Here is a 25,334-nt window from a genome sequence, read left to right as displayed (position 1 = left end):
TCCTGTAGACCTATATCTCTATTAAATGTAGATGCGAAAAGCCTAGTAAAGACATTAGCAAATAGACTCAGGAGAGTGATCCCGGATTTGATGCACCCAGATCAGACTTGGTTTATTCCCCACAGATTCACCCAACGTAATCTCAGGAAATTGCAAAACAATTTGATGGTGGCTGAAGAAGTGGGAGCGCCGCTGGCTGTGGTCTCTTGACATCCACAAGGCATTTGATTTGGTGCAATGGCCCTATATGCTTGCAGTCCTGGAAAACATTTGATTTGTGCCAAAGTTTCTGGCCTGGATCCTACTGCTCTACACGGAGCCTAAAGCGCAACTAAAATTGAAGAAGGTCCTCTCATCGCCGTTCCAGATTGAGAAAGGAATGCGACAGGGTTGCCCTCTGTCACCAAGGCTTTTAGCGCTGGCCCTCAAATCTTTTAGCGGAATTGGTAAGGGTAGATATGCGGGTGGATGGTTGGAGATGGGACCCTCCCCGGGAGGATCGTTTCTCACTATATGCAGATGATGTGCTACCATATATTGCCAACCAGATAAGACACTGGAAATGGTATGTGAAATATTTGGAGTTTGTGGGTAATGTTTCGGACTGCGAAGTAACTAGGGAAAAATCCTGATTTTCCTGATGGCAATGCGGGGGGCAGAGGACTTCCTCCCAGTGCCACTCAGAATCGAATGGGTGTGGTTTAAATATCTGGGAATTAGGATGTTTTCTCTGGCAGAGGACTGGAGGGAAATCCCCCCTCAGTGCCGAACCAGGAAGTGGACATATGGCATGAGCTTCATAGAAAGATGGGATGGTGGGGGCTCCTCACCCCCAAGACTCCATTGTGGATAGGCGCACAACTGTATCTGTCAATGAGAGCTTCTGTAACTGGGATATAATAGAGCTAAGCACGTTGGCAGATGTGCAGGATGCCAGTGAAGTGGTGCCATTTATACATCTTTAAAAATAAAAAGAGATGTTGCACTCCCACATCGTTCAGTACCTCCAAGTAAGGCACGCACTACAAGCTAGGCTTGCGTCGGATAAAGAGGTAATTGAGGCCTCCTGCCTAGAGAATAGGTTACTGGAGGGGCCAATGCTAACGAAAGTAATATCTCTCACCTACCAGAACCTGATGAGGAATATACAAAGAGAGATTAACTCCATGAGGGTACGATGGCAGAGAGATGTTGGAGACATGGAGGATGAAGACTGAGGGGAGGCGTTGCAATACCACAGACAAGCAGTGATTAAAGCCCGATACAGACTGATTCAGTTACAAATACTGCATAGGGTATATTATACCAGAGTTTTACTATTTAAAATAGGGTAGGCACTGGATGAGAACTGTCTGATGGAGTGTACACAGTAGAGGAAATTTGTACATACACTCTGGGAGTGCACGAAACTAGGTGAATTCTGGGAGGGTGTGACCCATCGATTAGAGGGTGCTACTGATGTTCAGATTACCCCCAAAGGCCTCCCTGATACTGCTAGGAATTTGGAGTGAATTGGATGCAACCTATTATCAGCGCACATTAATCAATTTGGGTTTTCTCTTGGCCAAGAGAAGTGGCGCGAACATGGGGATCCACTGTGGCTCCTATGTTACAGGACTGGGAAATTGAAATGGACATTAGCTATGTGCAAGATAAGGCGTTTTAACGGAAAGGGATGTTCGAAGAAATTTGAAAAGAACTGGAAAGGATGAATGAGTGTTGTATAATTCCTTAAGCCAGTGACCGCAGCGGGAGGGAGGGACAGGGGGGTGTTAGGGGATGGGTGGGTTGAATTACATAGTTACTGTATCTGTGTTGTTTGGAAAAATCAATAAAAAGTTTTACAAAAAAAAAAGATAAGGTATTGCAGGGGGTCAAAAGACATATGTCTGTAGGATGACCAAAAAGGGGATGGCACCGTCTTTTAGTAATGACAGCCCAGAGATATCAGTTGTGGGCGATATATTGTTAAGAGTTGTTAATGGTGCCCAGAAGTACTGAGGAGCTGAATTTTGAATATGGCCCATGAGGGACATATTGGAACGAGTGCGGCCAAGCGCATAGTGAGATTGAGTATTGGTTGCCTGGTTTAGACTGTGATGGAGACAGAACCATAAGAGATTTATTGCCGTGTGCTTGGAGTAACAAGTCGCAGAGAATGGATGCCCAATGGAAGAAAATTGGTTTGGACGTTTCAAGACTGTACAGTGTGTGGGATCTTGTCCCAAATATGCCATGGTAGTTGTTGATTATCATTCAAGGTGGTTGAATGTTAAGTTTTCGACCAAGTGACCTCGTACAATGTAGGAAAGAGAGGGAAGAACGTTGTTACAGACAATAAAAGTACAGTTTGTATCACCGGTCATGAAGGATGTTTTTAAGTGTGAATGGGTTTGAGTTGATAGACCATCTGTTTACTATCCCCAGAGCAATGCTCATGTTGAGAGGTGGAGCAGGACTCTTAAGGAAGGATTGCAGTTGGCTTTGTGTCTAGGCGGTCAGTGGAGGAGTATTGTAAGCATGTTTGTATGGGTGTATCCCACAACATCTAGCAGTGTTAGTGGGAGCATACCTTTTGTGGTCATGAGAGGAAGGAAATATAGAGTGGTATTATCTAAGGTGATCGAAAGGAAAAATGCAGGTGATAATGCCTTAAAAGAGCCACAAGGAACTTGCTTAGAGAAGAAACTTGTTTTGCTGCGTGTACGAAAGGGACTGAAGGGTAACAAAGGGTTGTTGTAAGTTTTCAAAACAACTTCTAGTGAGGAAATTGAATCCCTACACAGTGTTTTTGAGTGATGGGAATGTGTGGAATCATTCAAAAGTGGTGAAATTACCCACATGTCTCTTAAAAGGTGTGAAGAATGGTTGCAACAATAAGTTGGATGACACCAGTATTCTTGTATCTTTGGGTCCACATTAAAGGATTACCAGATTGGTTCCTAGGTTGCTAAATTATTATGTGGTGGATTAGTAGGAAGATGTTATCAGCTGTGATTTCACTAGTGCTATTAACTTATTGTTGATTGTATGTTTTATAGATAGATACATGTTTTCCTTAAGAAAGTAGTGTTAAATCTTATTTCTTGTTAAGGAAATGCTGATCCAACATTCTCAAACGGGTGTTGATTCAGCATTCTCATTATTTTGGAATTTTGTGATTTGTATTGAGACTGTTAGTCCGATGGCTGGCAGGCTCGCTTTTGGATCCCATGCACTTAATAAACCCTAATAAATATGTCCTTTTAGGAGTATCCCCCGTGCATGGGTGTTATGTCTGTACCCCCCATATTTAACAATACTGGGGACTCTGTTAACCAAGAGGTGCAGAATTAACAGGAAACGAGAGGAACCCTGCAAATTTACTGAGCATTGTGGAGATACCAGGGGAATTTGCAATTCCGAATCTGATTTCCTGCACTCATTTCTTATTTTACTCTGCAATATGCTGCTGAATTTTCCATGGGAAACATGATTGGCCCTTGGTAACCATACGGATTTACGGGCCTCTCGTAATGAGACCCTTATTGGAAAGCACATATTTTCATAGTCAATACGAAAAACGAAGCATACAGCAGAGGCGAGCTGCATAAGTGGAATCTCTGGTTAAGTTGTGGCAGAACAAAATAGAAATAGTAAAAAAGGGTATTGGAAAAAAGATTAAAAAAGAAACTGTGATTCTATCTGACATTGTTGAAATGTGTTGCTTAAAGTTAATGCCTACCAAGATGATTGAAAATGTCTTGATAAACGGTCTTGTGATGCAGATTTGGTGAATCTCCTCTAATACTGCACATAACTGATGTAATGTATACGTGCAGTCAGTCTCTGGTTGTAAATCGACCTTCTTTTTCTGTTCCACAGATGATTTGGGTGAGCAGTTACCAAAGAGTAAGGAACTACCACCCAGTGGGGAATTGCCAACTAGTGAGCACGACACAAAGAAGAAGAAGAAGAACACAAAAAGACTAACACTTGCACAGATCGTTCCCAAGGTTGTAGAGCAGCCTACGGAGGAAGCCTGCAACACAACGTCCTTCAAGAATCAACAGCGCTACTACCAGGTACGCTGGCGGACAGAGTACATGATGGACTATGACTGTCGGCGGAAAGGACTGATCTGCATGGTGTGCGGGGGAACCTTGGCGACACTGAAAGTTAGTACAATTAAGCGTCACATTGTGCAGGTCCACCCCTACTCGGTGGAGTTCAACCCAGAAGAAAGGCAGCGCATCGTGGACGCCTACAGTGAAATGGCAGGGCAATACATTCACTCTGGGGAATGCTTCAAGCAGTCACAGCTTGATCCCGGCCAGCCCCACCCACCGCACCCTGCCTGCGGCAGTGTTGGCAACACACCCTTGACTACAGACCCAGACGATGTGATTGTGATCTAGAATCCTGGCACATTTGATTTTTATTATTACGATTTCCAGAAGATACATTCCCACCATTTGGTGACCTTTTTAATTGTGAAAGATGATTAATTGTAATGAAAGGGATTGGTTTGTTGTCTCCATCATGACTTACAGCAGCACAAAATTGTTCTACGTCGGAGAGAATTGTTATGTGACAAACTCATCCATTTCTGAAGAACTAGAAATGGAGCCAAACCAAAATTTAAGTTTCAAGAAGATGCTGCAGTCTGAACACAAGAGAGATTTGCTAGCAGAATAGAGCCTGAGGCCTATCTTGACTTGATCTTTACATGTTATGCAATTAAATTGCAGATTTGTGTTTATTTATTTATTGTTTTAATTACTGTGACCCAGAATCTAAATCTGTAATCTCATGATTTAGGTTCGGTTAAGACTTCTGTTTTGAAGCCAATGTGTCAGGTGACCTTTGGCATGGTAGAACTATGAGTTGACCTGCTCACTTACAATGTTCTCCTTTGTGTTGTCTAATCTTGTACAGAACCCCTGCCACAGGGTAATGAAATTACTCCACTCTTTTGACTGTCAAAGACTTGTGAAAGTGTGCTATAACCAGAGCGGTCCTAGACCACACGAAAGAAAACCCTGAAATAAATTACTTATTTGGGAACACATGACGTTGGCTCATTTGCTGTGTCTGCCTTTACCCGTAGGTCAAAATCTGGAATGGCAAAACCAAGACTGTCACCACGAGCCTTCTTAAATGAATGATTGTCTAAAGCATATGGCAGTAAATAGTATTAACTAACCTCTCTTTCTTGCCTTTAACAGTTGACACCCCAGTCTAGGCAAGTGATACTGTTTTTTAAATTGCTTCAGCCTATCTCACTGTTGCTAGGATGAGGAGAGGAACTGGAACATCTCTTCCATACCTGCAAACACGACCATTACTTTCCTTCCACCTCCAAGCTTTGAAAGTCCATTACCTTTCCTTGAAAGGACTGGATATTTGAGCACATCATGTTTCATTCTTTTCCGGCACACTCTGGTTTGGCTCCTAATCTCGCCTTCTAGTACTAGGAAGCTAAGTGATGCAATGTGTAAAGCCTAACCACCCCACAACCATTTTGCTTCATCATTGACTGTTTTATTTATGTCTTTAAATAGGCTTTTTGTCAGTTCTTCGTAATTTAATTACTTTTCCTCCGAATGTCTTGTGGTGGTGAAGCTATTCAGCTGAAAAGGTCCTGTACAGTTTGTTCTAAAACTCTAGAAACAGCCCTAGGGCCACAAGAAAGTCAGTGTCTGCACATCTACTAGGAGCAACGGTAAAGGTCATTTACATGCCTATTACTGAACATGCATGTCATTAGAGGTTTTTCTAAGTTTTGAAAGGACTTTCTTGTCTTCCACACACTTAGGTGGTACACTGTGGTTCCCAGAGATGTGTAGTCTTCCGTTATGTGCGACTTTGATCCCGATCAGCCCAGTAAGTATACCAAATGGTTCCCATCACCAGAGGTCCCGATCCCGCCTCTGCCACTGGATCCAGTTTCATCCCCATTGCATAACACCCCTAGTGTCTTTGACAGTGAACAGACGATATATGCATCTCCTGGAAGACAATCTAAAGTTAGCTGTTACAGTTCCTTATTCCTCAGTTAACACAAATAAAATAGATACCAAGCACAGACTAGTTACACAGATTGTTCAACCACATAACACATTTTTTCCTTCTGGCTTTAGCCCAGATTAGTAGGAAAAGCCCAGCAAACTGGACAAAGAGACTGAATTCATCCACAGTAAATTCATAAATCTAGCTGTATTAGCACACCCATGCTTAACCCAACAGTATTTTGCCCATCCACCTCATTTTATGATCTGCAAAATAGCTAGTGAATGAGCTTATTGTGAAAGGAATTGAACCCTTATAGGAGGCTGTGAGGAGTCTTTAAAGAGGAATGTGTTTTTTTGAGGAGGCCATTTTCAATATTTTGCTGCCTTCTTTACCTTCCAGCTGGTTAACCAAGTAATTTCCTTTAAGTACTTGACTCTATCAGGCTAGCCAAGCAAAGAAGTAGTGTATTCATATAAAAAGTGGTGATGGTTGTTACTAGTTGTCATCATGTCGGGGATGACTCCTGACAAACCGTATACATAGACTTGCTCCAAAATGCTCTGTCCTCTATGCGGGTCTTCAAACTTCTCAATAATGCATTGTTTGCTGTTGCAATTGAGTCGATCCACCTTGTTGCTGGACGTAGTCATGCGCATTTTCCTTTGACCTTTTCGATCATTGCAGGTTTTTTCATGGAATTTGGTGTTCACATTATGTGTCCAAAGTATAAGCCTTAGTCCGGTCATCTGTGCTTGTAGTGAAAGTTCTGGCTTGATTTGAACAAAGATACAGCTGTTTGTTTTCCTATCTGTCCATCGTAGCCTTAGAAATCTCCTCCAGCCCACAGTTCAAAAGCTTCAATGCCTCCCCATACTGCTTTTCATTGTCCAATTTTCGCTTCAGTACTTTGTCAATAGGAATACTATTTCTCAAATAATTCAGACATTTGTTGTTGTAAATACATCAGCGCCTTGAAAATTGTTTCTGGGTCTGTCCTCTCCGCTCTGCCTGGTGTTAATTTGCAGTGATGTTGACTTATGCATGCAGCATAGGCTCGAACCATTATTATTGATGTTAGAAGACAGTAGCTATGCTTGACTTGTAGGTCTCTCCATCAACTTTAAAGTTGGTTGCTGCACTTATTATCCTCACTTTAGTCTTTTGTACATTTAGTCAAAGTCCCATTGTTTTGCAATACTCCCTAACTTTAATTATGAGGGTTCTTGGGTAGTCACTCCCTGCAATGATACTTTTGTCATCAGCATGTCGGAGGTTAAGGTTTCCATCCTCTGATTTTGATTCCACGTCCATCTGCCAGACCAGCTTCTTTCTACATACAAGTTAAATATGGTAGGGTGAAAACATTCTGCCATGTTTAACTACTTTGCCAATTTAGTACCCGTCTGTTTCCCCATTTTCTGTCTTGACTGTTTCTTCATGTTAAAGGTAGAGATGTTGATTTCCTTTTGGTATTTCTTGACTTTTTCAATTATCTTTTGCACATCAGGAAAGAAGCTGGCATTTCCTGAACCCAGCTCTGGTAACTTTTTCTTTGTAGAGCTCTAATCTTGTTTCCTGGGCATTATGTTATTGGCATATGAAATTTAGTAAATATGCTAGCTTGAATCTTCTACTGTGCATTGTAATATTTCAATTGCAATGGCAAGTTCATATGGCTTATTTTCTTGGCAGTGACCTTTAGTCTGATCTAGGTACTTCTTCCATTGTTAAAGACGCTTGTGTGGATCCAGTGTCTGAAGGGTATCTCCGATTTTGATATCCCTACTGCAGAAGTCTTTAGTGTATTATTTCAACTTCTGATCTTCGAAGCATCGACTGTCCTTTGTTCTTGGATGTTTTGTCAGCATACCAATTTCTGCATATGCTGGCATGTGACTGCTCAATAGATTTTGTCCACATATAGTAGTATTGGGTGCTGTATCGCGATGAAGTTAGCTCTGTCTTTTACAAAATGATAGGAAAGTCTTTCTGTGACCATTGTTTCCCAAAGGTTCATGAGCCTATCTTTTATCAACAGAGGCATTGTTCCTGTTCAGCATATGGCCAGCACAATGTTTGCTCCTGCCAACAACTGTAAGATTAATTTCCACTATTTCTGTTTTAATGACTCTGTTGTCAGGCCTCATTCCCAAATCTTATCAACTATTCTTCTGTTATCCATGATTGGGCTGCAATATATTAACTTTATATGCCTGCGTTTCTCATGGGTCTAGTAGTTCTCTCCTGTATATTATCTCTGGTTTCCCTAAAGTGCGACTTTAGTAGTGGGTTGGAAAATTGTTCTGTGTATATTAAATGTGAAATCTTGAAAGGCATATAATGGCCTAAGTACAATTGTAATTTTTATAGCTGTGATTCGTCCCAACCAGGAAATGGGCAAATAGCTCCACTTGAAAAAATGTTTTCTTTGTCTTCTACCAAAGTGCCTATGTTAGCAGTGTCGAGCTCCATGAGTTTAGATGTAATGTTTATCCGTAACTATTTATATGAGGAGTCGTTTTTCTCTAAGGATGCCTCCTTTTTTATTAATTCTCTAGCTTATAAGTCTAGTCCTGATTCAGTGAAATGCAAGTGTAATACATCCACTCAGGGGAATGCTTCAAGCAGTCACAGCCTGCTTCCCCTTTGGGGGTTGTGTTGGGCTGTTTTGGGCGGAGCAAGAAGTGGTCCCACAGACCACTGCCTGCTTCCCGCAGTGTGTTCCCAAACTGGATTTTTTTTAAAGCTTTACTGGTTGCCTTAAGGAACACAAGCTAATTAGTATATAAAAAAGGTTCCAGCATGGGAATGCAGTCACAGTGATACATTTTTATACCCCCTTCCCTCCCCATTGTACATATGACCAGGTAGGTTTTCACATCCCCCTGGTAAGCACATGTATGAACCAAGTTACTGTGGGAGAAGAAAAAACAGACAAGCTGTGACAACATCCCATGATTTACCAGGAGATTATGCATATTGAGTAACGATCATTGCTTTCAGAGACTGTCAAGATTACACTTGTCTGATAGAGACTTCTGACCGCAGATTCCTTAACTTAGAATATCCCCAGACGTCAGACTGGATCCAGAAGATTTTTTAGCAGTACCCCTGTGTTCCAGTAGGTGGCGTTGTTCAGCTCCGTGTCGTAAGTGCCAGATATGACTCTGTACCTTTATAGGTGTGTGCCGTACCTCCACCCCCCTACAAGCCTCCCCGTGCTGATGTCACTTCTTTCCTTTCTGCGCCTAATAGCACACACTCATAGTTGGAGCACTTTAAGGACAGCAGACCTATGGCCAAATTATTGGGCTTGTCTACTGGCCCCTCATCACCCCAGTCCGGCTTCTGCCCCTTTCGTGACCACGGAAGAGGTGTCCAGCCACCTCCATACATCCAGCAACAATGGCTAATAGGCTTTCTAGCTTTTGCGTGGTAGAGGACGCGGATCCCGTAAATCGTGTGGGACAGGCAGCCAGAGGGCAGTTCCACCCAGCAGCTGCAGCTTACAAACCCCATTATTTTGCCCTCTGACAGTCATGGGTATCCAGAGGGAGGCAGAATACACCATCACCTGCACCACTAGCGGTCAGTAATATCGGACCGTTGGGATTTGCAGAGCGGCTAATCCCTTCCCTTTTTGACTAACCCTTTACCCATGCCACCCACTTACGATCAGTTGATGGAGGACCACCTCTTCTTGCTCCATCACAAAGTGTTTTCTTTTGGCAAACGAAGCCATCAAGAGGGTGCAGGCATTAGAAGTAGGTTGTGGTTTCTGTTCCTGCTACTTTCTGATGCCCAAGAAGGACGGGGGCCTTTGTCTGGTCGTACACCTGCGCCTTCTCAATCTTTTCCTGTAAAAGAAGGCATTCAATGCGCTCAAACTTGCACAGGTTCTGTTCACCGTGGACCTGGGATACTGGATGATAGCATTGGACTTGCAGAACTCATATTTCCACATCCCCGTCCTGCCTGGACACAGATGATACCTGCAGTTCACAGTGGGCCTAGAGCGCTTTGTTTGCCATGCTTCCCTTCGGCCCTACCAGTGCCCTACCAGTGCCCCATTGGTGTTCACAAAAGAGATGGCGGCGGTGGGTGCAGCTTATCTCCAGAGTTCTGGGGTTCCAGTTATTTCCTACCTCGACGATTGGCTCTTTAAGCGGGGCTCGATCTAGGCAGTCCTCTCGTTCCTCTAGACTATGACAAACATTCTGCGCTCGCCAAGGTTTACTGTCAACATACCCAAGTCACACCTGAATCCCTCTCAGATGCTCCCTTTCATCGGAGCTGTTCTAGACACAGTGCGTTTTTGGGCCTATACTTAGGAGCGGCTAGTCCATGATGTTCAGGCTATGATACAGAGATTTCATGATGTTATGTTATGTTATGTTATTGATTTTTATTATGCGCACAGCTGCTCCAGCGAAGGAGCGTCCTGGCGCAGTGACAAGGTAGGACATAACATAACAGAAACTAATGATTGAGACTCCCGGAGAACATTTTAAAACAAGAAAGTCTTAATAGCTTTCCGAAAAAGCATGAGGTCCTCCAGCAGGCGGATTTCAGCCGGGAGGGAGTTCAGGCTATGATACAGGGATTTCAGCTTCTATCCTGTATTTCAGTAAAAATTACCCTTAGGCTGTTGGACCTCATGGCCTCTTGTGTAGTGCCTATGACTCATGCCCGCTTGCACATGCGAGCTCTGCAGTGGGACCTGAAGTCTCCGTTGGCATGGCATCAGATGAATCTCTCCGTCTTTGTCTAGATCTCAGAATGTACTGCAAAAGCTCCGAAGTGGTGCCTGACGAACCACGATTGACTAAGTGGCAGACCCCTCTCCATTCCCCAACCGTAGTTGACATTTGTGATGGATGCACCACTTCTGGGTTGCGGTGGCCGTCTGGTAGAGGTGAAGCTCCATATCAACCCGTTGGAGCTTCAGACGATTCGCTTGGCAGTGGAAGTCTGGTGCAGGTGTTCACGAACGCCACCGCCATGTGGTACTGCAAGAAAAAGGGTGGGGGGGGGGTCATGGACTCTTTGTCAAGAGACTACATCTTTGGACATGGCTGGAATGCCAGGGCATTTCCCTGGTGGGTAAACACCTGGTGGGCTCTCTGAATGCCGTGGTGTATAAACTCAGCCGAAGATGCCTACCAGTGCACGAGTGGCGTTTCCACGCAGAGGTGGTGTAAGGACTCTTTCAACATTGGGGAGAACCTTGGTTAGATCTGTTTGCCATTGCTGAGAATGGACAATGTCAGCAGTTTTGCATGCCGAAGTTTTTTAAGGTGACTCTAGCTCGGAGACACTTTCCGTCTTGAGAGGGAGCTCCAGCCTCCTGTACTCCTTCCTGCCAATATAACACCTGCCCGAGTTCTCAAGAAGATCAGGAACGTTTCTTGTGACATCGGATTGGGCATGCAGAGACTGGTATCCAGAGCTGTTGAGCGTGACAATCCGCCCACAGATCAGACTGCACCTTTGAGAGATCTTCTGTTGCAGTAACAGGGGAGGGGTCTGCACCCTTCACCTGTGTACCCTTCTCCTTAATGCATGGAGATTGAGCGGCAAGAGTTGACAGCTTTCAACTTTCCTCCTGGATTCTGTGATGTCATTCTGGCAGCCAGGCGTATCTCCACCAAGCCTGCATAGACTTGCTGTTGGGATAAGTTTGTGACATGGTGTAATTCCCACAAAATTGAACCCCCACTCCTCAGAGCCACTTAAGTTCAGTGAAAAATGATCCTGAGCTACTCTGGTTATTAGTTGTAATAATGACCATATAGACAAGATTACATGATTGGCCACCGTTTCCAAGATTACCAGCACTGATCACGTTAAAGCATCATGCACAGTCACCCTCAATCAGGGTTGGATTGGGATCAAAAATCGGCCCGGGCACACCGAAAAAAGTGCCCACATTTGCGTAGTGCCTTTCCACAAAACACTGCTTCAGCAAACTTTTATGAAAAAGGGGGTGTGGAGCATGTTTTATTAACTTCACTTAGATAAAAAAAATGCACAGATTAGTTAACACTGCTGAGCCACACATGAATGCAAGTGAGACCACTTCTGCTCAGACCCCCTGCCCCCGCTCAATCAGCATACATTATTGGGCCGGTCGAGCGAGAGAAAGGGAGTGATACCTCCGCCCATCTGCCTCTAGAAAGGCCACTCAGGCACCCACTGGGTCGCTGGCGGCATCCTAACAGCACAGACAGCCCTCAGGCTGCCCAAAAAAGCAGCCCGCAACTAGAAGCCGCGGCTACCGGCCCTACAGCCATTTCCCGAGTGCCCGCATTACCAATCCGAACCTGCCCTCAATGATGTAAAAAATGCTTTATCAATGTGGAATTCCGCTACATGGGTAATGTATAATCGTCGTAGTTGAGGTGTCCCTTGCAGCGAATCAATATTAGTAATATGTCTCCCTAATGCCATATGATATATCACTCACTAGATAAGCATTAAATATATTTTTGAAATTCACTCCGTTGCCGCCAAACATCAGTACAAGGGTTCTGAAAATACACATATTTTCATCTCGAAAACACACTTTTCAATTTTGATATACATATGTTCACTAAACCAAGGAAAAGCTTCTAATTTAGTAGGAGGGGCGGCGTACACAAGAGCTACTTACAATTAGCTGGAGAGCTACTAGTAGCTCATGAGCTACTCATTGGAAAAGTATGCATTAGACAGACCAGAGTGCCTATAAGCTTGAAATACCTGCAGGGAATACACGCTGGTGCTCTCCAGTAGATGGAATTTAACATCTTACGGTCTGTCTCGTGCAGAGAGTTCACTCTGTAGGATCAAATGCCCTCGCATACCTTGATAAGTATCATGCGTCATTATTGAGCTTTTGCTCCACGTCGGCCTGGAGCAGCAATAACCTACGAGCACCCTCAATGGGGGCCCTTTACCGGAGATCTTTCTATAAGCCATATGGTGAAGTGTGGATGTGTGGTGTGAGTAAAATAGTAGATTGGTGTATTTTAAGTAAATATGTGAAAGAGTGGGATAAAAATGGAACAAGGGTACTCTACAGAAATATATTAATGATTTAGTCCTACTGCCTATGTTAAAATATGTGATGCCACCTACTAGAAGTGATTATCTAAGGTAGCTGAAGGTCGACATGTTTCAAGCCTAATTTAGTCATGTGAATGATCTAGCAGCTTTTCTTCAGGACCAAAAAACGTAATCTACACAGTGACTGGGGTTTCAATACGAGTTCCTTTGTGTAACTCCCAGCCATCTATACGTCTCTGTGTATCAATATAAGTAAATCTATTTTTTCTTCAGAGGTTGCCAGTGTGAGCAGGTTTTGCGATGTGGTGATATACAGTAGTTCCACGCTAATAAGCGTGTCACCAGACAACATACTTGAGGAGTCCTCATTTATACCCTCAGTGGGTCTTCTCAAAAATTGATCGTTCACATGACTGAATTAGGCTTGAAACAGGTCGACCTTCAGCTACCTTCGATATTCACTTCTAGTAAATGGCACCACATAGTTTAACATAGGCAGAAGGACTCAATCATTAAAATATTTCTGTAGAGTACTCTCCGACCTATTTTTATCCCACTCTTTCACATATTTACTTAAAATACAACAATCTACTATTTTACCAACACACCCACACTTAACCATACGGCTTATAAAAAGATCTCCAGTAAAGAGCTCCCATTGAGGGTGCTAGACGGGCATTGCAGCACCTGCCCGACTTGGAGCAAAAGCCCAATGATGAAGCATGCCACCTAGCTCGGTGTGAGGGCATTTGTTCCTACAGAGTAATGCTCCCTGCAGACTCTGTGGAACTTAACTGACCTAAGCAGACAAATTCATACTTGCTAGGAATTGCGTATTGGTTAAAAGCCTTTGCAAGCTGACAAACAACTGTAAACATAGTGCAACAACAGAGATTACCCTAAAGGAACAACATGATATTGTTGACAGAAAAATGCAAATGTTTAGAGAATTGTTCATGGTGAAATAACATTTGCATCTGAGGAATACCAACGGACATCCATAACGGTGAAATGGAAAAGTATGTCCTAGCTCTTTTTGAAAGCATCTTCAGTCGACCTGGTATGGAACCCGTTAAACTAGACCGGACACTTCGAACTGCCCAACGACAAAGCACAATGTCAGGATGCCCAGACTTGAGTCCACTTTTACAAAGAGAAAGAAGCCATCATGACACATGCTCGAGCGGGGGCACCATTTCTCAATGGAGCGCTAATACAGCAAGGCCTTTACCCATCACGTTGAAAAGTGCAGATCATTCTGTCAACGAATGGCTGAGGGCAAAAGGAATATAAAACAGATGGGATCTGCTTTCTGGATGTCTTTCAGTGGAAAGGTTCTCAAAGAAGTCTAGTCTCCCTACACCAGACTAGCGCATTCCTGGGTCTAAATTCTCCAAACTCTTTTTCCGCAATGGAAGAAACAGAAATGACAACAATACGAGGGGCATAGAAAACAGTAACGAATATGTTAGGGAGATCAAAACTTGAAAGAAAAGAGATTGCAGAAGGAAGGAAAGCTTTCTAGGACACCTGAAGCTTGTTTCCAGCGATCATCCGGAACCCTCTCCGTCCAGCAAAAGTTGAGATGGTGTTTTTACAGGACTTGGCACGACCAGGCTAGAGGCAACAAGGGCCACAAACAGTCAGCAAACATTTAGCAGGATGTGAGGGAATGAGCTCAGGTGTAGGCTCTGGACACTTGTAGAAAAAGGCTTCTACATCACTTGCAGCACTTTAACCCACATGTAAACAAGACCGGTGAAATAGAGGATACATATGCTGAGTCCGTGGCACACAGTCACACATACACGCTACAGCATACAATTTTGCAAATTTAGTTTGATCACACCGTGTCCAACCCCCCATTTAGAGGGCAAGCAGGATTTATAAGGCCTAACCGTGGGGTTGAGTGAGTACATTAGGGAGAGAATTCCCAAGACATTTACAGGAAGAAGTTAAAGAAGAATATACACTTACCTTGTTTTCTCTCATAGAAGATAGAACAGAGAAGGAAGTCAAAGGGCCTGTGAAGAAAAAGAACAAGAGACTTAGTGAAGGCTTCTTTTAGTGAAAATACACATCTATAAGAGACGTAAGAAGAGAGGCAAGCCCAAAACTACTTTCTGGTAAGATAAGTTATTCATGTGTTTAAATCTGAAGAAGAAGAAGAGCGAAGACGCAAACAGGCAGAGTTTTGGAGCGGTCTCTTCTCTATCCCAATCCCCTTTTCCCCCCTTAGTACTTACCTGCAAGGAGTATATTACTTACCTGCAGAGGGGTTCTGAGAGGGGCACTGGGACTTAGCGGCATTCTGCTCCTGTGTGGTTCTTGCTGCAGTTGAGCAGCCTCCTGACACTTACCCACACTAGCAGGATCCGAGTGACTGGAGTCTCTGAGCACGCCTCCTTCACGGGCACTTAAGCTGCAGCAGCTACCTCCAGAAAGTCTTCCACACACAGCCTAGTAGCGCTGTGGTCAGGTGTCCTTGAGTTCCTCACATGTGGACCGACCGTGACCGGCAGGTGCTCGAAGCTCCTCTGATGCTTGCTAAGTTCCTTGGATTCCTTCCCATGGATGGGGGTGTGTGACAATCCTGGTGCTGGTCTTCAGTCACGATTCAGAAAAGGGGGTGGTGATGAACAGAGTGTCTGAATTAAGCAGACCACTCTTACCCAGTCCAAAGATCAGGGCTTGATCCATCACCGTTATTTAGCTCACTGCCCCATCCCAGCTCAGAACCTGGCTATATGCAAATTAGTCTGTCCCAGGCCCAGTGCATCATGGGAACAGGGCAGACCAAACTACCAAGCCAATTCTTCACCAGAAAGGAGACAAGCTACCGGGGACCGGTTTCTGGCATTTCAGCCTCGTCGGCCCGGCTTGCTTGAATCCTAATGGAGCAGTGAGCAAGGGACTCATGTCTGAGTATACCCTGCCACACCTATAGTGGCCAAAAACGATTCAGAAAAGGGGGTGGTGATGAACAGAGTGTCTGAATTAAGCAGACCACTCTTACCCAGTCCAAAGATCAGGGCTTGATCCATCACCGTTATTTAGCTCACTGCCCCATCCCAGCTCAGAACCTGGCTATATGCAAATTAGTCTGTCCCTGGCCCAGTGCATCATGGGAACAGGGCAGACCAAACTACCAAGCCAATTCTTCACCAGAAAGGAGACAAGCCACCATAAGCGTGGAAGGGTATACTCAGATGTGAGTCCCTTGCTCATTGCACCATCAGGATTCAAGCAAGCCGGGCCGACGACGCCTGAAATGGCAGAAACCGGTCCCCGGAAGCTTGTTTCCTTCCCAGTACAAGAATTGGCTTGGTAGTTTGGTTTGCCCTGTTCCCATCATGCACTGGGACAGGAACAGACTAATTTGCATATAGCCAAGTTCTGAGCTGGGATGGTGCAGTGAGCTAAAAAACGGGGATGGATCAAGCCCTGATCTTTGGACTGGGTAAGAGTGGTCTGCTTAATTCAAGCATTCTGTTCATCACCACCCCCTTTTCTGAATAATTTTGTCCACCATAAGCGTGGAAGGGTATACTTAGATGTGAGTCCCTTGCTCATTGCACCATCAGGATTCAAGCAAGCCGGGCCGACGACGCCTGAAATGGCAGAAACCGGTCCCCGGAAGCTTGTTTCCTTCCCAGTACAAGAATTGGCTTGGTAGTTTGGTTTGCCCTGTTCCCATCATGCACTGGGACAGGAACAGACTAATTTGCATATAGCCAAGTTCTGAGCTGGGATGGTGCAGTGAGCTAAAAAACGGTGATGGATCAAGCCCTGATCTTTGGACTGGGTAAGAGTGGTCTGCTTAATTCAGGCATTCTGTTCATCACCACCCCCTTTTCTGAATCGGTCTTCAGTCACGGCTTGGGCCTGCTTGGTTCACCACAGTGACTTCCGCATTCCCTCGATGGTCTTGACCAGAATACGCTTCTTTCTTTGTCCTTGTTGCTCCCCCAGCATACGGGGTCACTATTTGTCCTCTGGGGGCTATGGCCCAATAGACATAACAGCAAACTTCATGATGGCCACACCTGCCATAAGGTATTGCTGACTTGATACCACATATGGGCTACAACTCGATTGGCACGCCTGCAATCTTCACAGCAACCTGATCTGGCATACAGTGTCGGTGACTTGGGACTGCACACTGGCAATTAACTGTTTGGTGCAGCAATGGTCACAACTCACTTAACAGCCGCCCTCCTCTGGCATACAAGCATTGTTGACTTTTCCCTGCACGTAGGTAATGACCCGATCGGTGCAGCAGCTGTCTCCTCACACCATGTTACGGAGATCCACTTGCCAGGATCACTCTACTGGACCTCACTTGCTCCAGCGCCGTCCTCGCTCTCACAGGGCACACTGGTCATGTCAAGCAGGCAGCCGGTGGTACTCCAAGGGCAAGTGGTCTGTCTGGATTCCCTGGGTTGTGTCCCCTCATACAGCTGTGAGACTAGCAGACCTTTGCCCCCAGCCCTGGTCACAAAGAGAAGTGTTGCAGAGCTTCTGCCCCTCGCACAGCCCGACTGGCTGCTTGATTTTTTTTCTTTGTTTAATCGGTTTCTTTTTAATGAAGAGCAAACCGGTACTTACATACTATGCAGAGTTTATTTATCAGTGGATATATGTGCAGAAGAAAGCAATGCTTGTGTTACCAATAGCCATACATATCTGAAAGAAACAGGTTAGTGTTAGATTCCTTACCTTAGAATATCCCCAGGCATCAGACTGGATCCGGAAAGATTTTTCGTCAGCAGTACCCTTGCCCCTCGGTTGGCGTCGTCTGCGGCTCCGCGTCCGTCGTCTGCGTCGTGATTGCCGGGATGACGTCGTTTGAGTACTTAGACGCCGCCCTCGTGTCAGTTTTTCTTTTTTTCGTGCCAGCAAGTGCAGATCCGGGAAGGGCTAGTACCCTAGTCATTTTTTTACTAAGTTTTTGGCTATTTTGGCTATTCTTTTCAAGTCCATATCGACTCCTGGTGCTGGTAGGGATGCCTGGATTCAAGCCGTGCGACGCCTGTCACCGCCTGATGTCGGTGACCGACCCCCACCGCCGGTGTCTCTACTGTCTCGGGGCTGACCACGACGACAAGTTGTGCCCTGACTGCCAGGCCTTGACCTCGAAAGCTAGACGGGAGCGGTCCTGTCAGCTCCTCGAGATCCGTCAGTCGGCTCCGCACAGTTCACGGTCGAGCAGGAAGTCGAGGGACCGGTTGCGGAGCCGGAGCCCACACCGTTCATCGGGCTCCAAGTCCTCGCACTCGGGTAAGTCAAGGCACTCTAAAAAGAAGTCGAAGAGGTGACATCGCTCTTCTGACTCCCCTCGCGCGACGCGGCTGAGGGTTCCGCTGGAGCCGCAGGCGTCGCATCCAGCCCCATACCCTCCAGTCCCTGGGCTGCATTCGACGCTGGAGGAGATACGTGATTTCCTTGTGTCCATGAGGATTCACTTCCCACCGTCGAGGCCTGTCGGCGTGCCTTTGGGCCCCGCAGACCTGACATGGGGCCCTGGTGGGCCAGCAGCTTCGGCACCGTTGGATGCTTCGGCCCCGGCGCGGTCTTCGACTTCGGTCCCGACACCGCAGGGCCCTGGGGGATCCAGGCCTGGATCCCGGTCGACGGCAGTTGACCTCACAACTCCTCCGCTGGCGCCGACCCAGATGGTGTCGCTCCCAGCGCCGTCTTCGGACGACGCCGTCCCCAGTTTCAGTCCGGGTCCGGCGTCGGAGCAACGCCGCTCGGCGACGTCTCCCGCGTCGGTGGGTGAATAATTCATCTATGACCCGGCTCCATCATTTCTGCCGGTTTATCAGGACACGGATGAAGGGGAGGACTAGGAGGGGTCTGAGGACTGGGCAGATGAGCTGGGGAGGCCAGTGGTCTGGATACATCGTCTGACACTGGATTAATCTATCCTCCCTCCGTGGCTACGGAGGAGGGTGCTACCTATGGTGTGGTGTTGCGCAGGGCAGCCAAGGCCTTGGCTCTTGAGCTCCCTGCTGCGGCCGTGAGGACTACTCTCCTCACCGAGGTGCTTCATCTGCCAGTAAGCTCTTTGGAGCCTATGCTGCTGTTCAATGAAGCCCTCACGATGTTCTGATGGGCACTTGGTCCAAGCCCTCCACAGTGCCCCCTGTGGATCGGAACGTGGCCCGACACCACCGCCCGGCTCCAGGCGACCCCAGCTTTCTGTCCGTTCACCCTACCCCTGGGAGCCTGGTGATCCAGGCATCTACCTCCCAGACCGCGTTCCCGACTGCTGCTGAATCTAAAAGGTTTGACCAGTTTGGAAAGAAACTGTTCTCCTCACTGAGTTTGGGGTTGCGGTCTATCAACACCACTTGCCTTTTGGGCTGCTACACCCACTCCTTGTGGGACACGGTTGCGGACATGCTGCCCCAGTGTCCGGAGGAGGCTCAGGTGTCAGGCTCGCCCAAGCACTTGCTGAGGGGTGGGATGCAGCACGTTATTCAGTCAGATGTGGACTAGATACCACGGACTCGCTGGGCAGAGCGATTTCCACGACCGCGGCGATCCGTCGCCACGCCTGGCTGGGGTCCGCCAATTTTTCAGCGGATGTCCAGTCCACGTTCATGGACATGCCCTTCGATGGCTGTCGCCTTTTTGGCGACAAAGCAAATAGTGCGCTTGAGGGTTTCAAGGACTCCAGGGCTACGGCCAAGTCCTTGGGCCTGTCGGGCCAGCGCCAGCAGGTTTCTGCTTTTTGCCCTTTTCGTGGTCAAGGAAGGGGTGCCCCAACATGTTCGTCCAGCCACAGGCGCAGAACCAACCTCAGCGTGGTCGTGGACGTGGGAACCGCCGTGCAGTGGGACAGAGGCCTGGTCAGTCCACATCCACTCCTGCAGCATCTGCCTCAAAGCCTTCCTAGTCCTAGCTTTCTGATCCATTCGACACCAGTGGGGGAAGGCAGGGTCCGCCATCACCTCCTCTACTGGCGTACCATCACTTCGGACAGGTGGGTGCTGCAAATCGTCCGAAGGGGCTACTCCCTCCCCAATCGAGGCGACCCCTCCAGCCATGCCACCGCATGTCGGGGGATCACTTGCAACTTCTGCAGGAGGAAGTTATGGCCCTCTTGGCCAAGGGGGCCATCGAGCGCATTCCTGGGCCAGAAGTAGGACGTGGTTGCTACTCCCACTACTTTCTGGTACCCAAGAAGGGCAAAGGAGGCCTATGCCCTATCTTGGACCTCCGGAGCGACAACTGCTTCCTCCAGAAGGAGAAGTTCAAGATGCTGACTTTAGCTCACGTCCTGGCTGCCCTAGAACCTGGAGACTGGATGGTAGCATTGGACTTGCAGGACGCATATTTCCATATCCCGCCCTGCCGGCTCACTGGCGCTACCTGCGGTTCACGGTAGGCCACGAGCACTTTCAATTTACTGTGCTCCCCTTCGGCCTCACCAGTGCCCCTCGGGTGTTCACAAAAGTGATGGCGTGGTCGCAGCTCATCTGCGCAGATCAGGGGTTCCAGTCTTCCCCTATCTCGACGACTGGTTGTTGAAGGCGGGCTCGCCCCAGACAGTCGTCTCCCACCTCCAGACTATGGCCGACCTCCTCCATTTGCTGGGGTTCTCCATCAACGTGCCGAAGTCACACTTGATTCCCTCTCAGAAGCTCCTCTTCATCGGAGCACTTCTGGACTCGGCGCAGTTTCAGGTTTATCCTCCCGGGCAGCGGGTTCGGGATATTCAGACTCCGATCTTTCAGCCTTTATCCCGAGTTTCGGTCAGGTTGACGCTGCGGCTCCTGGGGCTGTGGCCTCCTGCATCCTACAGGTGCATAACGTCAGGTGGCGGATGCGGGCTCTGCAGTGGGACCTGAAGTTTCAGTGGGCACAGCATCAGGGCAACCTATCCGACCACGTCCTGATCTCGGAGGGCACTGCGAGACAGTTGCAGTGGTGGCTCACGGACAGCGGTTGGGTCAGCGGCAGATCCCTCTCCCTTCCCCAACCGGAGCACGTAGTGGTGACGGATGCATCCCTCCTGGGATGGGGGGCCACATGGGAGAGGCGGAGATCAGAGGCCTCTGGTCTCCGGCGGAGTCTCGGCTCCATATCAACCTTCTGGAGCTGCAGGCGATCCGACTTGCACTGAAGGCATTCCTTCCCTCTGTCTGGGGAAGTGTAGTGCAGGTGTTCACGGACAACACCACCGCCATGTGGTACTGCAACAAACACGGCGGGTGGGGACATGGTCCCTTAGTCAGGAGGCTCTGCGCCTCTGGACATGGCTGGAACACCAACGCGTTACCCTGGTGGTTCAACACCTGGCAGGTTCTCTGAACGCCAGGGCAGACAAACTCAGCCGCCGGTGCATGATGGATCACGAATGGCATCTGAACTCGGACGTGGTGCAAGGTCTCTTTCAGCAGTGGGGAGAGCCTTGGTTAGATCTATTCGCCACCAAAGAGAATGCGCAATGTCATCAGTTCTGCGTGTTGGAATTTCCAAGGTGGCACTCGCTCTGCAACGCTTTTCATCGCGAGTGGAGCTGTGGTCTGTTGTATGCCTTTCGCCTATACCACTTCTGCCCAGAGTGGTGAAGAAGTTCCGGCACGACCAGGCCCAAGTCATCCTTGTGGCTCCAGATTGGGCATGAAGGTACTGGTATCCCGAGCTACTCAGTAGGTCAGTTGATCCCCCAATTCATCTGCCTCTTCAGGAGGACCTTCTGTCGCAGCAGCAGGGGAAGGTCCTCCACCAGAACCTGTTCAGTCTCCACATACATGTGTGGAGATTGAGCGGCGACAGTTGAGGCCATTTGACTTGCCTTCTGAAGTCTGTGATGTGATTCTTGCAGCCAGGCGTTCCTCCACAAAAACGGTATACGCCTGCAGGTGGAACAATTTTGTGGCATGGTGCACAGCAAAGGCTGTGGATCCACTTTCTGCCCCCCTTTCAGAGGTTCTCCTCTTCCTTCTTTCTCTTGCCCAGCAGGGCTCTGCTGTGGGCACTATCAAATGCTATATCTCGGCCATTTCAGCCTTCTTAATGCTTCCTGATTATCCTTCTCTTTTCAAGTCCCCGGTTGTAAATAGATTCTTAAAGGGCATCACACATGTTTCCCCCTGTTCCCTTCGTGATGCCTCAGTGGGACTTGAACCTTGTACTGACTTATCTGATGTGCGCTCCCTTTGAGCCACTTCATAACTGTCCACTTCGTCTTCTGACTCTTAAAACTGCATTCCTGGTTGTCATCACCTCTGCCAGGAGAGTGAGTGAGCTCCAGGCTCTGTCTTTTAAGCCTCCTTTCCTCTCTGTCCATCCGGACAAAGTTGTTCTGAGGACTCCTCATTCTTTCCTGCCCAAGGTTGTTACAGCCTTTCACATCGGGCAGTCCATCACCTTGCCCACCTTCTTTCCGCCTCTGCATCCCTCGAAAGAGGAAGAGAGGCTCCACCGTCTGGACCCAAAACGTGCACTCTCCTTTTATCTAGTCTGCACACGCCACTTCCGGGTGGATGACCCGCTCTTTGTTGGTTATGTGCTAAGAAGGGACGGGCGGTGCAGAAGTGGACCATCTCTCGGTGGGTCGTGTTGTGCATCAAGGTCTGTTATTCCTTGGCGAAAAAGAAGCCTCCTGTGGGGCTGTGCGCCCATTCCACTCGGGCCACGGCAGCTAGTACTGCCCTGGGTCAGGGAGTCCCCTTGCAGGACATCTGTCAGGCAGCTACGTGGGCCTCGCTGCACACGTTTTTCTAAGCACTACTGCTTGAACAGCCAAGTCCGGAAAGATGGCTTTTTCAGCCGTTCCATTCTCCAGGACTTTGTGTGATCTTGGTTCGCAGACCCACCACCGGGGTTGGTATTGCTGGGGTATCTATTCTAAGGTAAGGAATCTAACACTAACCTGTTTCTTTCAGATGCACAAGTTACTTACCTTCGGTAACGATATATCTGTAAGAAACAATAGTTAGTGTTAGATTCCTTACCGCCCCACCCATCCTCCCCGTTCTGCTAACCGATATCTAGGGTTAAGGTATCTCCCTTTGAGGGCCCTAGTTTCATGTCTCCAGTGTCGGTTCTTGCATGGCTCTGCATTCCTGATGCTAAAAGCTGTGTACAGAACTGACATCAGCGCGTGAGGGCGGCGTCTTAGTACTCCGACGACGTCATCCCGACGTTCACGACGCTGATGACGAACGCGGAGCCGCAGACTACGCCTACCGACGCGCAAGGGTACTGCTGACGAATAATCTTTCTGGATCCAGTCTGACGCCTGGGGATATTCTAAGGTAAGAATCTTACACTAACTACTGTTTCTTACAGATATATCATTCTGTAGTAGGGGTATCTCTGTTATAGTCATAATCTAGTGAATAGTCCCGCCCATGTGCGTGGACCCCGGAGCAATCAAAAATAATCTCTTATAGTGTCAAAAAATGCAGAAAAGCATAGACACTTGAGAGAGAATTTAAAGACAGATAATGCAGCCTAAAAAGGCTACACTGTCCAGTACTTCAACTAGAAATTCCACCATAAAATCCACAAAACCGCAAAAGCCTGTACAGATTTCCCTTGCTTCACCAGCAAAATCCCGCAGGAATGATAAAGAGAAGAACCTGGACAGACAAGCCCTATAGGCTGCCATTATGTGGCTCAAAACAGGATACTGTGCCTTTAAGAGAATCTTCCAGAACCTTCTCCCAGTATCCCAGAATGCATAGCAGGTCCAACTTAGTTCCAGTTCTTTTTTCCGGCTCCTGCAAGCAGGACCCTGGAGCATTGAGCTCTCCCTTTTTAGGGTTGTTTAGTGTTTTTTCATTGAAATTTCGTTTTTGAGTACTTTTAAAGTACTTTGTGACTTTTCTTCTTGGTGTTTGCACTCTTTTTTTGTCGAATATGCCTTCTTTATTCAACAAATGCCCTGAGTGCTCCAGGAAGATGGCTAAGTCAGACCCTCATGAGGTGTGTATCCTCTGCCTGCCCTCTTCCCATGTTCCAGAGAAGTGTGAGATCTGTAAAGGCTTCTCTGGCAGGACCCTGAAAGACAGGAGGAAGATCAGACTTCAGGGCCTCGAGGAGAGGAGGCTGAAGGCTCAAGGTGGGTCTGCTGGGGCTTCATCTGCCCATGCTGAGGCCTCTGGGGGGCTCCCCAGGGGCAGGAAGTCCAGCAAGCGGCCTATTTCTCCTTCTGGATCGGTGGCTCCGACCACGACGCCGAGAGGAAGGTCCACGGCCAGTTCCCAGTCTCCCCAGGGCTCTGGGTCGAGAAAACGTCGCCCGTCGACGTCGAGGAGCTTACACCGACCGCCGTCGAACTCAGTGACGGTTTCTTCGTCGTCGTCGCCGTCGACGTCGAGTGGACGGCGTCGATGGACCAGGCGTCTGCGCTCGCCGTCGAGGCGACACCGCCGTTCGCCGTCAAGGACATCATCGTCGTCGAGGGGATCCTCGTCGTCGAGGCCGCCGTCGAAGCGGAAGAGATCGCCGTCGAGGCAGAAAGGGTCTCTGGCAAAGACGAAGTCGACGTCGAGGCGATCGAGGTCGCCGTCGAGGCGCTCGAAGAGGTCGCCGTCAAGGCGGTCAAATAGGTCGCCGTCGAGGCGGTGGACGCCGAGGCACAAGCGATCGTCGTCGAGGTTTCGAGGATCGTCTATCTGGTCAGGATCGGCGTCGAGGCATAGAAGCCGGTCGACGCCGAGGCATGTAAACCGGTCGACGCCGAAGGGCCGCTCGACGTCGAGGGGACCACGTTCGACGTCTGAACACCGGTCTTCGACGTCAGGGGGTCGTAAGGACAGGCCGAAGACTGTGGGGGGCTCCCCTCAGTCAGGACGGGATGATGGCTCGCCGGGAACGGCGTACTCGGAGGTGTATACCCCTAAGAAGACTATTACACCTCCTCCTCCTTTGCCTAGGGGTCCTCCTCCGAGGGCTCCGACTCCTCCTCCGTTGCCTCCTTTGCCTGCTCGTCCTTCCGGACCGCAGGCCCCGGTACCGGGTGTTCCTCCTCCGGTTCCGCCGAGATCGGTGTCGATGCCCAGATTCCCGACACCTCCGAAGAAGACTCCTAAGTCGAAGGTTTCTTCTAAGCCCAAGACGTCCGAGCCGGGGAAGCCGGCGGAGCGTCCCAGACCCAGGAGATCGAGGTCTCGCTCAGGGAGGAGAGATAGATCTAGGAGTGGACACGGATCCTCCTCGAGATCCAGACATTGCCATAGGAGGCATAGGTCCAGGTCTCGTTCGGCCTCTGGGACCCGTTCGTATTCACCTACGTTGTCGGATTCACCGGAGACGAGGGTGTCTCCGAT

General features: G+C 48.1%; 1 protein-coding gene across 1 annotated transcript in view; it reads left to right on the top strand.

Annotated features, from left to right (window-relative positions):
- Positions 1–5,048, top strand: part of ZFTA (zinc finger translocation associated) — a 130,520-nt gene extending 125,472 nt beyond the window's left edge. Inside the window, exon 6 of the mRNA XM_078660455.1 lies at positions 3,865–5,048. Coding sequence (XP_078516581.1) covers positions 3,865–4,397 — 533 coding nt within the window. The 3' untranslated portion in view covers positions 4,398–5,048. The remainder of the gene's footprint in view (positions 1–3,864) is intronic.
- The last annotated feature ends 20,286 nt before the right edge of the window (positions 5,049–25,334 follow it).

The sequence above is a fragment of the Lissotriton helveticus genome, chromosome 9, assembly GCF_964261635.1.
Source record: "Lissotriton helveticus chromosome 9, aLisHel1.1, whole genome shotgun sequence".
NCBI lineage: Eukaryota > Metazoa > Chordata > Amphibia > Caudata > Salamandridae > Lissotriton > Lissotriton helveticus.
The sequence above is the reverse complement of the archived record's forward strand: the minus strand, read 5'-3'. Positions and strand labels throughout refer to the sequence as shown.